This window comes from Pinus tabuliformis, chromosome 8 (genome assembly GCF_031772625.1).
Source record: "Pinus tabuliformis cultivar Carrire ecotype Pingquan chromosome 8, CPIR1, whole genome shotgun sequence".
Classification (NCBI taxonomy): domain Eukaryota; kingdom Viridiplantae; phylum Streptophyta; class Pinopsida; order Pinales; family Pinaceae; genus Pinus; species Pinus tabuliformis.
Genome location: NC_142294.1, coordinates 1,615,992,490 through 1,616,005,875, shown reverse-complemented (window position 1 = coordinate 1,616,005,875; position 13,386 = coordinate 1,615,992,490). Strand labels below are relative to the sequence as shown.

The 13,386-nt window shown below is 35.6% G+C and overlaps 1 protein-coding gene across 1 annotated transcript; it reads left to right on the top strand.

The window, feature by feature from the left end:
- Positions 1-229: 229 nt before the first annotated feature.
- On the top strand, positions 230-2,472 carry LOC149242258 (putative aspartyl protease At4g16563). Its single transcript, XM_089367661.1, has one exon. The coding sequence runs from the start codon at positions 664-666 to the stop codon at positions 2,140-2,142; it is 1,479 nt and encodes a 492-aa protein (XP_089223787.1). The 5' UTR covers positions 230-663; the 3' UTR covers positions 2,143-2,472.
- The last annotated feature ends 10,914 nt before the right edge of the window (positions 2,473-13,386 follow it).

Below are 13,386 nucleotides of genomic sequence, written 5' to 3'. Positions count from 1 at the left end.
AATGGACAGCATGTTTTGTCCAATCCTCAACACCCAATAATCATCTGCTTTGCATATCTATCTTCTATGCAAGTCATACCCATGGCAACTACATCAACTTTATTGTCTCCTTCTTTGTTGATAGCTGTCTCAAACTTGGCTTTGTTGATAGCTGTCTCAAATTGGCTCTATTATTTTATTTCCAAGCCAGTCAACCTCAATCAAACCACTAATTACAAATTGACTGAGGGATTCATACATTGAGTCATATTCATTCCAACTGTAGCTGCAGTGCAAAATTTACAGTAGCTGCAGAGCAAAATTTATGAAATAATCAGAGAGCTTGCTGCAAGAGTCCCAGTCAAAATTTGATGCAAATGGCCCCATTGGGTCCCTGTAGGTTGGTGAGAGACGGCATTAGTCTGAAGCTTTTCGTGCCTCGTGCGCAATGATTAATTCAATTTTCTACTTCCCTTGAATGTTCTACCAACTCCATTATTATTTAATCAAGTGGTGTCCCATGATGATTAGGAAGCTACCCAGAGCCGAGTTTTGAGATTCCCAGGACCGCTTTGATGAAATTTTCGAAGACAATAAAGCAGGCAGAGGGAGTTCATCTCAACTTGGGGAATGCCCATATGCTTAATCTGATTGTCTGTCTGTCAGTCTGTCTGATTTGCAGAGATGAGTCCATTTAATTTAGTCCTGTGTCTGTTGTTTTCCCTCTGTTTGAGCCAATTCTGGAAGGAGTCTGCCAGTGTTTTGGAGGAAAGTGGAGGTGGTCTCGTGGTGAGTCTGAAGCACAGAGGATTTGGGAGCATGAAGGCCATGAATTCCTTTGAATTGCTTAGGGTTTCGAGCAACAGAAGCTCAACTAGGTTTCATTCTCTGAGAAGAAGCAGACATGGCCACAAGCAGCATTCACTGGACGTCTCTTTGCCTCTGAGTGCAGGGAGTGACTACATAATGCCATTAATGTTAGGCACCCCACCACAGAGACTAGAAGTCTTCATGGACACTGGAAGTGACCTTGTATGGGTACCATGCTCTAAAAACTCCACAAAGCCTTTATTTGAATGCATCATGTGTGAGGATTCGGACATCCCCACATTCTCAGCCTTTCAGTCTTATTCAAACAAGCCGGAATTCTGCAGCTCTGATTCATGCTCTGCCATCCACAACACAGATAACCCCAACGATCTCTGCATCGTGGCAGGATGCCCATTTGAAAGTATTGGCATGGACCCCTGCCTGGCTTCCTGTCCAGCATTTTATTATGCCTATGGGGACGGGAGCTTAAAGGGTGAACTGATGAGAGACAAGCTCACAGTATATTTAAACAAAGGTGGTAGTAGAAAAATCTCAAATTTCACATTTGGATGTGCAGGAATTTCTCTATCAGAGCCCATAGGGGTTGCAGGCTTTGGCAAAGGGGCCCTGGCCTTCCATGCCCAGTTGGGTAAAGTGGGGAACAGGGGCTTCTCCTACTGCCTTGTCAGCCATAGATTTGATGACAACCTCCATGTTTCCAGCCCTCTTCTTTTTGGAGAATCTGCAATCCCCAAACAAGGTAAAGTCCACTACACAGCCATGATCAATAATTTCAAGTATCCTTATTTCTACTACTTGGGTCTTGAAGGAATCACCATAGGAGGCCAGAGGCTTAAGCTCCCATCAAGCCTGACTACTTTTGACAAGGAAGGCAATGGTGGACTGATTGTCGACTCTGGCACCACCTTCACCATGCTTCCTGAGTCTCTATACAGACAGGTGTTAAACAAGCTCAAATCTGCAATTCGGTATAGCAGGTCTGTTAAGTACGAGACCGCCTTGGGACTGGACCTCTGCTATGAGCTGCCCTCTGCGGGGGGTTCCTTTCCTGTGTTGCCAACCTTCTCATTGCACTTCAAGGACAATGCTACAATCACACTTCCTGCAGAGAATTATATGTCTATGATGTCTGATAGTTATGATGCTACTAGACCTAGTACTTCTTCCACTGCTGCAGTGGGATGCCTGATTATTTTGAGCAGTGGAGATGAAGTGTATGGACCTGCTGCTGTTTTGGGCAATTATCAACAGCAGAACTTTCATGTTGTGTATGATATGGAGAATCAAAGAGTTGGGTTTCAGCAAAAACAATGTGCTCCAGTGGCCAATTGATTCTGTTTCATCCATGCACACTGGTTGGTTGCCAAAGTTGGTTGAAAGGGAACTCCATGGCATTCATGGTCTTACTACTATCTGTGATATTCATACTGGTGGTTGACAAAATAATCTGCATCCATACTTTTCTTCCATAAACTTGCTTTTTGTGATAGCATATTGATCTAGTGACTTCAAAGTCTTAAAAGGTGAACATATGCTGATTATCCTCTTAGGTTGCAGGTTCTTCGTAGCATTTTTTAACCTATGCGGTTTTTAATTTGTTTTTCTGTGCAGTTTTCAAGTTTGTGTAGTTGGAGTTATTTATTGAAAAAGAAAAATCATAAGTGTGAGATTTATTAGGTTGTTTTTAATTGGTTCTTTACAGTTTTCAAGTTTGTGTGATTGGAGTTATTTATTGATAAAGAAAAATCATAAATGTGAGATTTATTATGAAGGTTTTGGAGCCATCAACCAGGTCACATTTATTATGAAGGTTTTGGAGCCATCAACCAGGTCCATTAATCTTCTTTAACCAGAAAAATGTCATAAAAGTTGTCCCCCAACTTTCAAGTAACATTTTTCAAACCACCCTCACCCTCTATAATATTTTAGAAAATATTTTATTTGTGTACAAGTGAATTTATAGTTGTTAAAACTGAGGCAAAGAATCTTAGGCATGATATATAGAAAATTGAAAAGCTCCAAAATTGGAAACATTATTCCATTATTCGTTCGCTTAGATGTAGTTATTCTGGGTTGATACTTGCCAGCTATTGGTCGGTTGTTTGCATTATGAGGTCAAGAAATAATACATTACATTACAAAAAAGCCGTTCTGTCCTCCATTGTAATTTATGGTGAAATGATGGGAACCTGAACCTTTTTATTTTTAGAGTACAATTGTGGTATCAAATTTTATTTTAGTAATATGTCAATCAGCATTTAAATTTGAACTCGCTCTGGGCATAGTTTTATTTCTCACCACAACAATAATATCATCAAGTTAATAATGTGCCAATAAAATAATAAAACTTAAAATTCTGATATCGTAGATAAATGGACATCAATATTCAAGTCAAGTAAATATAACTATTTTTTAATCCACTATTTAATACCATAGCAAAAGATTATTAAACATAGTGTTAACCATAACTAAGTTCTTCATCCGAAGTTCAATATTTAAGTTGACTAAATCCTCACACCTTAAGGGTAACAAGAAATCTAAAGAGTTAATTTTAAAAGGAATGGAATCAGATTTCATTGGTACAGGTGGGATGTTACTAATATTCAAGTCAAGTAAATATAACTATTTTATTTTTTAATCCACTATTTAATACCATAGTCAAAGATTATTAAACATAGTGTTAACCATGACTAAGTTCTTCATCCAAAGTTCATTATTTAAGTTGACTAAATCCTCACACCCTTAAGGTAACAAGAAATCTAAAGAGTTAATTTTAAAAGGAATAGAATCAGATTTCATTGGTACAGGTGGGATGGTACTAATATTCAAGTCAAGTAGATAAGTTTAGGTTTCTTTAGTGCACTTTAGCTTTCATTGTTTTTTGGATTTTTATTTTTCTATAAAGTTTTCTCTTTTCCTTCTAATTTGCAGCATTAGAGTTTTTTTAACTATATCTCTTTTTATAGCTTTTCTATGTTTAAGCTAAGCACTTGGTTGCTTTTAGTTGTTGGCTCCTCGTTAATGGTTGTGTAGAAGGTCAACGCTCCTCGTGTGTTTCGTGGCATGTGCTTAAATCTAGCGATGTGTCTATTTACTAACACCTGCGGCTTTTGGTGTAATGACAATTGTGACTCCAACAACTAGTATTAGAGCTAGGGTCAAATATCCACTGTGCAAGCCACTTAGTGCCTTATTACAATCTAGCGATGTGTCTATTTACTAACACTTGCGGGTTTTGGTGTAATGGCAATCGTGACTCCAACAACTGGTATCAGAGCTAGGGTTAAATATCCACTATGCAAGCCACTTAGTGCCTTATTACGTCTGGAGCTGTTGAAGGATCTGTCCAGGAAATAGCTGAGGAACGCTGGAACTAAAAGGCAGTTGCAGCAAGAAAAACAAGGTCGTGGATCTATGTTGAAACATGTTGCTAGAGTTTGAAACGTGGAGATCCGTGGAGTTTGGAGTTGAAACGTGGTGTTTGTAAGTTTTTTTTACATCAAGCTTCCACGCATACGTCAAGTTTTTTCTCAAACCACCATATGTATGTGTGAAATGTGAAAAGGTTAAAACATTATATATGTTTTATATATTTATTATGAAACACATATAATTATATGTTGGAATTTTGAAAAGTATATTTTAAAAAGGAGCATGAATTTTGAAAAGGGTATTTGAAAAGGAGGAAGGTCATTATTACTAAATTTTAAAGAGTAATAATTAAAGTTTTATTTTTAAGTGGAGTTTTTGTGTTTTCGAACGTGAATTTGATTGAAAATGGAGACAACAGTTACAAATATGGAGAAGTTGAGCAGGGCTAATTTTGCCCTATGGAAATCACAAATGGAGGATATACTGATTTTAAAGGATCAGTATTTGCCGATTGAGGGCACAACAAAGAAACCCTCATCGATGACAAATGAAGAGTGGAATAAGCTAGATAGAAAGGCGATTACAACAATCCGCTAATATTTAGCAAAGAATGTTTATTTCAATGTGTGTGGAGAAAAGATGGCTGAAGGATTATGGAAGAAGCTCCATGATCTATATGAGAAGAACACGGCATCAAACAAAATGTTCTTGATGAAGAAGCTTTATAATCTCAAAATGAAGGAGGGTGCTTCAGTTGCTGAGCACTTGAATGCATTTAATATTATTACTAATCAACTTGCCTCTGTTAAAATCATTTTAGATGATGAAATTAGAGCCATATTGCTAATATGTTCTATGCCAGACAGTTGGGAAAATTTAATTGTAGCTATGAGCACTTCAGCAACCACAGGGACCCTGAAGTTTGATGATGTCAACATCAGTTTAATGAATGAGGAGCTGCGACGCAGGTCAATTGTGGAAAACCAGGGAGGAGAGGCTCTAGCTCTAGCTGATTGTGGTAGGAGAATGGATCGAGGCTGGCAAGGGCGATCAAGAGACGCCGATAAAAATCAAGGAGAGGCAGAATCATCTGTTTTCATTGTGGCAAACCCGGGCACATGAAGAAAGAATATCGATTTTGGAAGAAAGGACAAAAGGATCAGAGACCGTCCAGTACAAATCACAAGTCATCCAGCACAAATGAAGGTGAGACTACCACTGTAGCCACAGATGGTGATGTGTAGTTTACTATTTCAGTAGAGGATGCATGTGTATATACATCTAGCAGTAGCTTTGATTGGATCCTTGACTCTAGGGCATCTCACCATGTAACCCCATGCAGAGATAGTTTTGTTTCATATAATCTTGGTGATTATGGTAGAGTGCATTTGGGGAATAATCATTTTTGCAGTATTGTTGGAGTGGGAGATGCCCAGATCAAGATGAAAGATGGACAAGATATATTGTTGAAACAGGTCAGGCATGCACCAGAAATGCGCATGAGTTTAATCTCTATGGGACAACTGGATGATGAAGGCTATTCGACAAGCTTTGGAAAAGGAGGCTGGAAAATTAGCAAAAGTGCATTGGTCGTGGCCAAAGGACCCAAGACATGAACATTATACATATTGATGACACTGATAGAAAAATCAGATTTGGCTGCTATCACAAAAGAAGGAAATTCAGCAGATCTGTGGCATAAGTGTTTGGGTCACACGAGCAAGAAGGGCTTAAAAATCCTTATTGGTAAAAATTTATTGCCAGGTTTGAAATCCTACAATATTTATCTTTGTGAGCATTGTATATATGGTAGACAAAGAAGGGTTTCATTCCTTAGAGGTGGCCATGACAGAAAGAAAAATATGTTAGAATTGGTACACTCATATGTGTTTGGGCCTATTAACATCAAATCATTAGGAGGAGCATCATATTTTGTAACATTTATAGATGATGCATCCAGGAAGGTTTGGGAATATCCTATGAAAAATAAAAGTGAAGTGTTTGGAATATTTCAAAAATTCCATGTTGGTGTTGAAAGAGAGACTAACAAATTGCTGAAGTGTTTAAGAATAGATAATGGTGGAGAATATTGCTCAAATGCATTTAAGGAATATTATAACAGGTTTGGGATAAAGCATGAGAAGACTGTGCCTAATACTCCTCAACAGAATGGTGTTGCAGAAAGGATGAATTGCACCATTATGGAAAAGGTGCGAAGTATGTTGTCCAATTCCAGTTTGGAGAAGAATTTTTGGGCTGAAGCAATCAGGACTACTTGCTACCTCATAAATAGATCTCCAACTACAACCTTGGATGGCGGTATCCTTGAAGAAGTTTGGATTGGTAAGAATTTGAATTATTCTCACTTGAAAATATTTGGATGTGAAGCATTCATACACATTCCCAAAGAAAATAGAACTAAGCTAGATGATAAATCTATGAAATGCATTTTTTTGGGATATGCGGATGAAGATTTTAGTTATCGCCTATGGGATCCAGTCAAACATAAAATTATTAGAAGTAGGGATGTTATATTTAATGAGTTAGAAATGTTCAAGAGGACAGTAGGTGAGTTGGAGGTCAAGAAAGTTATTAACAGGTTTGAAGAGTAGTAGGAAAACATACCACCAATACAAGAAAATGAACAACAAATTCAGGAGCAATCGTGACTCCAACAAGTGGTATCAGAGCTAGAGGTCTCGAGTTCGAAACACACTGGGCTCGCGTTTGGGGGGGGGGGGGGGGGGAGATTGTTGGCTCCTCGTTAATGGTTGTGTAGAAGGTCAACACTCCCCGCGTGTTTCGTGGCATGTGCTTAAATCTAGCGATGTGTCTATTTACTAACACCTGCGGGTTTTGGTGTAATGACAATCGTGACTCCAACATTAGTTTAGGGTTCCATAAAATTCTCTTTTAGGAAAGAGCTTTTTATTCTCAGATAAAGGTCTAGCTCTCACTCTTTTAAGCTATTAGAATGACTAGGAAAATGTTTTTGTTTTATTACTATGGTTTCTTCTTAATCACTTGCAATATACTAAAAATATGTCCCTATGGAATAAGAGACGGTGGAATTCATAAGGGTTTTAAGGTCTCATGACGAGATGATTCATGGCAATAGAGATTCCATGTGTTGTTTCATTTGGAAATTTAAAGAGTTTGAATAACAATGCATGCGTCAATTCTCAGAAATTATGAATACCCTTTTATAAGTTGTTAGCAATTTTGGTAATCTCTTCAAGGACATGATGGAATCAATGAATAATGATGCTCTTCCAATGACAACCTTGATCAATGAATTTTAGAACTTGAACACAATGAGTATGAGCATACAATAATGCAAATGATTGAAGCCATAGACACAAGAAATGAAGACCCAACATGCATCAATACAAGAGTTAAATGCAAATGGTCAAAAGCATGGACATAGCTAATTAGAACCCACGTACATCAATACTACAGTTAAAAGAGAAGAAAGGCATTGCTCCTTTCTGTAAACATGCTTTTTAGAGTGTCAATACTAGACTTGGAAGAAAGGCAATTTACTACTACTCCTTTAGCTAGACATGTTTCTCAGAGTAATTAGTATAGAGTTTAAAGCATCAAATGTTTAACATAAATTTAGCCAAATGATGTCTGCAAACTATGTATAATTTTATATTTGAAAACAAGAAGACTCCATTTATGTATTTTAATAAATAAATATCCTATTCATGTCTCAAAAATAAATTACAATCAAGGTAGCATCTATTTCCATGTATGATGCTAAGGATAGATGTTATTAAAAAGTACATGGATTACCACATGGTAAACTAACTTTCTTGTTGATATGATTTTAGATAAAATTGTCTTTTGATGTTATAGTGAGATATAGTTTTATTGTTTAAGAGATTCTCTTCTTATGTAAGTAATTAGGTTAATAACCCATGACATAGGAGTTATATATGAAGAGTTTCTCCTTTATAAGTAGCCAATGGATTTTCTTAGGTGGAGATGTTATACTTCAATAATGGTGATGAAGATAGTACGTAATAGGGTGATTTTCCTTACATAACTATGTTGAATACATAAATAGAATATCTAATGCCATAGATTATGAAGTTATAAGATTCTAATATTTTTAATTTAATATAATTTAGGCATTTACAAATTTAAAATATTTGTAATCTAATTTAGTTTCATTATTAATATTATAAGAACTAATGTTGGTTTCAAAAAGTGTTAAGAATGCAATAAATAAAGATGAGAATGTCAATATATATATATATATATATAAAAGAATGAAGAAGAAGAAAAAATCATTAGGCACATATCACTAAGTAAGGTATGTATAATGATAATGAAGCTTAAAATGAAATGGGTCTTCTTGTTGCTTAAGAGATGCATTTCTAACATTCAAATCCATAAAGAAAAGTGTAATGAGCATGATGTTATGGGAGTCATTAAGTTTCTGACATTTCGTTTATGTGATCTTGAAATTTAGCCATGTGGTCGCTTTTTAGTAGCGTTGGAGGATTGGGTGTAATAAGAAAGCAACTTGGTGTACGTTAATCTCTAATATACCCTTTGGTAAGCTACCAACAAAGGTGTAATATGGCCTACAAGAAGATAGCTAAGCATATGTGTTACTCATAAGCCCTAAGTGTCTAGAGAGAACTAAGTGAATCTTTGAAGAAATAAAATAATATCTATTGGAGCATTTGAATACAATAATATCCTCAATCATAGGTTGAAATGCTTACATATGGCATATGCAATGTTCTCCAGGAATGTGGTGATATATCTCATTGTAAGTTTGGTAGAAGCAAACTCTAAGCTTAGTGAGAAGTTTTGTCATGTTGTAAGGTAAGTAGAGTTTTGAAAATTTAATTAGCTTTTATGGGGAATTTTTTTATCTTTTACCATATTTAATTTTAACCCTTTTAGTAATTTTTAATGCACACTAATATTAAGTTAATTCACAAATAAAATTTTAACTTTTTCGTTATTATAATTTTAAAAATTTAATCAGCCCTTATGGTTAGCTTAGTTGGTTGAATACCTCTGGTTAGAACGCCTCTACTACTGAAAGGTCATGGGTAGATCTATCTGATACTAACATTACATTTCATAGATGTAGCACTCATCGATTTCCAAAAGATATAAACTAAATAAAAAATAATAAAAATTTTAAATAAATTAATATTTGTAATTATAAATTTATTTATATTATCGATTTGATATAAACTAAATAAAAAATAATTAAAAATTTTAAATAAATTAATATTTGTAATAATTATAAATTTATTATAATAAATATAAAATGATTTGTAAAAAATAAAATAAGTAATTTTATGAACCTAATCATATTATTATTATCTTCGTTGGTTGAAGACGGTATAAATGGAAATGGAAATGGTACGACACCCATAATTTTAGCCACAGTGCCGAAATTAAGGCAGTGCAGAAACAGGACGCAGCAAGACATTGAGAAAAAATATCGAGAGAATGGATATGGAGTGACCGGTCATTTTCTGATTATTCATGTTTTTCTATTCAGCACAACAATTATGTCTCGGATTTTCTTTATTGTTGTGAAGTTTCATAATGAACCATCCTGCCAAATACTCATTGTATTAATAGAATTAATGGTGTTGTGGGAATTCCAATAAGAACTAAAACCAGTGTGCCCCTAATCACAAAGAAAACAGCCCATGCCCTCTGCCACTGCCACCAGGTTTAACTGTCCAGAATTATTGGTACAACGCTCCTCAAAGGAGGCATTTGCTGTCAGAGATCTTGAAGGTGGAACAACGAAATGGGGGGGAGAAATACAAAGGATCTAATGATTTCATACAAGAAAATGAAAATCCCCAGGCAGTTAGGACAGAGTACATCTTCCTGCCTCCAAACAGTGTTGCTTCACCTGCTCAAGTCTCCACCAGTGAAAACCGAGGTATATTTGGGTTGAAATGTTAAGCATTAGATTGACTTCTCTCTTTTTTGGAAAAAAATCCATTATAGATTCTTTTGGAAAAAATTTCCATTAGAAATGTTTTTGGGTATATTCATAGTTTTAGTAAATTTGATTCTTAAACCTCCACCAAGAATTTAAAGGAAAAAAAAATATTAATAAGAAACCATTAGCAAATGATCATTGACAGATTTGACTTAGATATTACTAAATTTGTTCATGGACTATATTGGTACATGCTAACTTTCCATAAATTCTACTGTATTGGTTTTTGTTTCACTGATTATTTTATAAAGTTTTCAAGTTATTTGAGAACCTTTAGAATTACGCAGAACCATGGCACTGTGAATTGAGTAGATCTCCGGAGACTTTTGTAAAATTCATGTTGCAGACAGCTTTCTAAAAGTCCTTTTCTACAATATTAATGCCCCTACTTGTGCTCAACATTTCGGCCAGGGCAAATGTAACTTTTTGATCCAATGGAATTTAACTAGGTCTTATTTTATTGTCTCTTTCCACATTCTTTAAATGTGTCGAAAGTCTGGTCAATTCTGCAATTTATCCGATGAAGTTTGGTCACATTCGCCCTTCCATGAAATATCTCTGATAATTCTGAAATCTTTACAAATGTCTGTTTGGAGTAGTTAGTTTCATATGTGATGTATTTTGCAAGTTTAAACTCATGCAGATAAAGGAAAGTGACCTATTGAGGAGGAAGTTGTCATTGTGAAACCTTACAAGTGCAGGTTTTGTCAGCGTATCTTTTCCAAATGACAAGCGCTTGGAGGGCACATGAGCCACCATAGCCAAGGTAAAAACGTTGCTCCTATGAATGATATTTTTTCAGTTGAGTTTACCAAGGAATTGATCCAATTTTTCTAGCCAATTTAGTTGGTGTGGATGGATGGATTTCAAAAGAATGCAAAGAATCCAAAAGATTAAGATGAATGATGAATATGTGCATGCATGAGGTTCTGATTCTAATATAACAATATGTCTCTTTCGATCAAGATTCATCACATGTCTCCTCCAACCAAGATTCATCTTAATCTAAGAGGTGTACATTTACAAAATTATGTATATTTCTTTCCCAGTGAGCATGCAGAAAGGCAAGACGAGAAGTTGGATGATGTGCTCAATCTTCTACATTCAAAAGTAGCGGTGTTTCAATCTATGTGGTAAGCCATCTATTTTCAATTTGTTCTTTTTAAATATTTTAAATATGATAGAAACTTTTCTTTTTTCATGGAAATGGGCAGCCACAACATAGGTTCTCTATCACAATTTCAACCACTGGTCAGCTCCTATTCTGCTTCAATCTCTGTTTACAGTACTGCAGGGCCAATAAGGACTACCATATAATCATACCCACCTCCATTTAGGCGGAACTGGCCAGATATTATTCCAACAACATCCTATGATAAGAACCAGGGCCCTCAACCTCATCATAAGCCTCAGCTTGTGCATTCGGATCCAAACTCGGGTGTTGGAACAAGCATGCAAAGAAACTCTCCTTGTTCATTCAGGCAAGGCATGTCATCATCGTCGTCATCACCTATAGCTCTCACAGAAGGGGGATTCAATCCTAACTTTAAATCCCAACATGGTGATTTCAGAATGGGTACTTCAGATCGATCAGGAGGCCTCCTTTACCATCCCATTGAACATGGTGAATCCCACCATTTCACTTTGACATTATTAGTCTAAACAAATCATTGGTTTTAATATTAATATTAGGGGTTAATATTAAGTTTTAATGTTGACATTATTAGTATAAACAAATCATTGATTTTAATATTAATATTAGGTTTTAATGTTAACATTGTTAATATAAATAAATTAAATCATTAATGTAATTTTAATTTTTGGTTTTAAGTTTTAAGTTTCTAAGCATCAATACTATTTAATAATAATATTAGGTTTTACATTAAGATTTTAATAAATACGATATCTTATTTTATGTTTTAATGTGAAGTTTTAATAAACTTTATTTATTTTTATCATTATTTATATTGATGGAAATTTTAGATTAAGTATTGTAATTTGTTTTACAATAAATAAATTTTGTAATATTTTTATATTTATATTAAAGTAAATCCTTCACATGAGGAAAACGATTGTATGTCTCTCTAGCTTGAGAACGTAAGAGGAAGCTAGGGTTTTTAGAAAACTTGCAGGAAGGTTTTGGTACGAATGATATACCGAGGGGGAGGGAGTCGGGCTCCCTCCTATAGAAATGTGGTAGCAGACAAAGGAAAAGGTTTTAAGGGAGGATTCAAAATTTTGGCAGAAGGGTCAGAAAGCACAAGTCAAGGAACGGGTGAGACAAGTAAACATGGCATGAATGGTCAGAAAAAGGCAAAGATATAGGCACAACTGGACCAATCATATCAGCAGCAAAAGACAAGCGGGGCTAATGGGAACGGCCCATGCAAGCAAAGATATTACATCCTTTTGACTCATACATCCTTTGACATCAGGATATTACATCATTTTAACTCATACCAAATCCTGAAGGCATGTAATGGATGCCTTGACCTATCAAGCATGAATCCCATGTTTCTTAACTAAATAAATAATTGTTCTTTCTTCTTTACATCATATATGAGTACAAAGGCAATTTATGAAGACCGAACCTAGTTCCTTTTTCAACACTCCCTCTTAACGAGGAAGGTATTCATAGTGACTCAGTAGGTCTATCTCAAATTGAAATATTCTCATAAGAAGGGATTCAAATTGATAAGCATCACTCATCGTAACTAACATTGTCACATTACCGAAGGCCTTGATAGGTACACTCTATCTCTCACAAGATTAGAGCTCAATGCTGAGAGGCATTCCATAGGACACCATACCGCCTAATCATGGTACATACTCCACCTCGGATATTGAGAGTAATCCTACCATTGGACCATTCTTATCCAAGTCCATGTGACTTAGGATCTCCATCCTAATCCATCACATTACATGACTCTAAGAATGTTCCTCTAAGATGCTTATCCAATCCAACATTCTCCTTATCCATGTCTATGTACTTGACTTAGGACATTAGTCATATTCCATCAAAGTACCTGACACAAGGATAACCAAGCAAGTTATCATTCTCCTATTCGTGATGCATGCACTAGACTTACAACAGTTAGTCCTAGTTTGGTACATGACACAGGGAGAACCAATGTCCAACCATGCTCCCTCTCAATTAGGGAAGACATCCCTATTCACTTTGTAATCAGAGAATAGATCTTGCTCCTATT

Bases quoted from the DNA above. Each gene is read 5' to 3' on its own strand.
- LOC149242258 (XM_089367661.1), top strand. From the start codon at position 664: ATGAGTCCATTTAATTTAGTCCTGTGTCTGTTGTTTTCCCTCTGTTTG.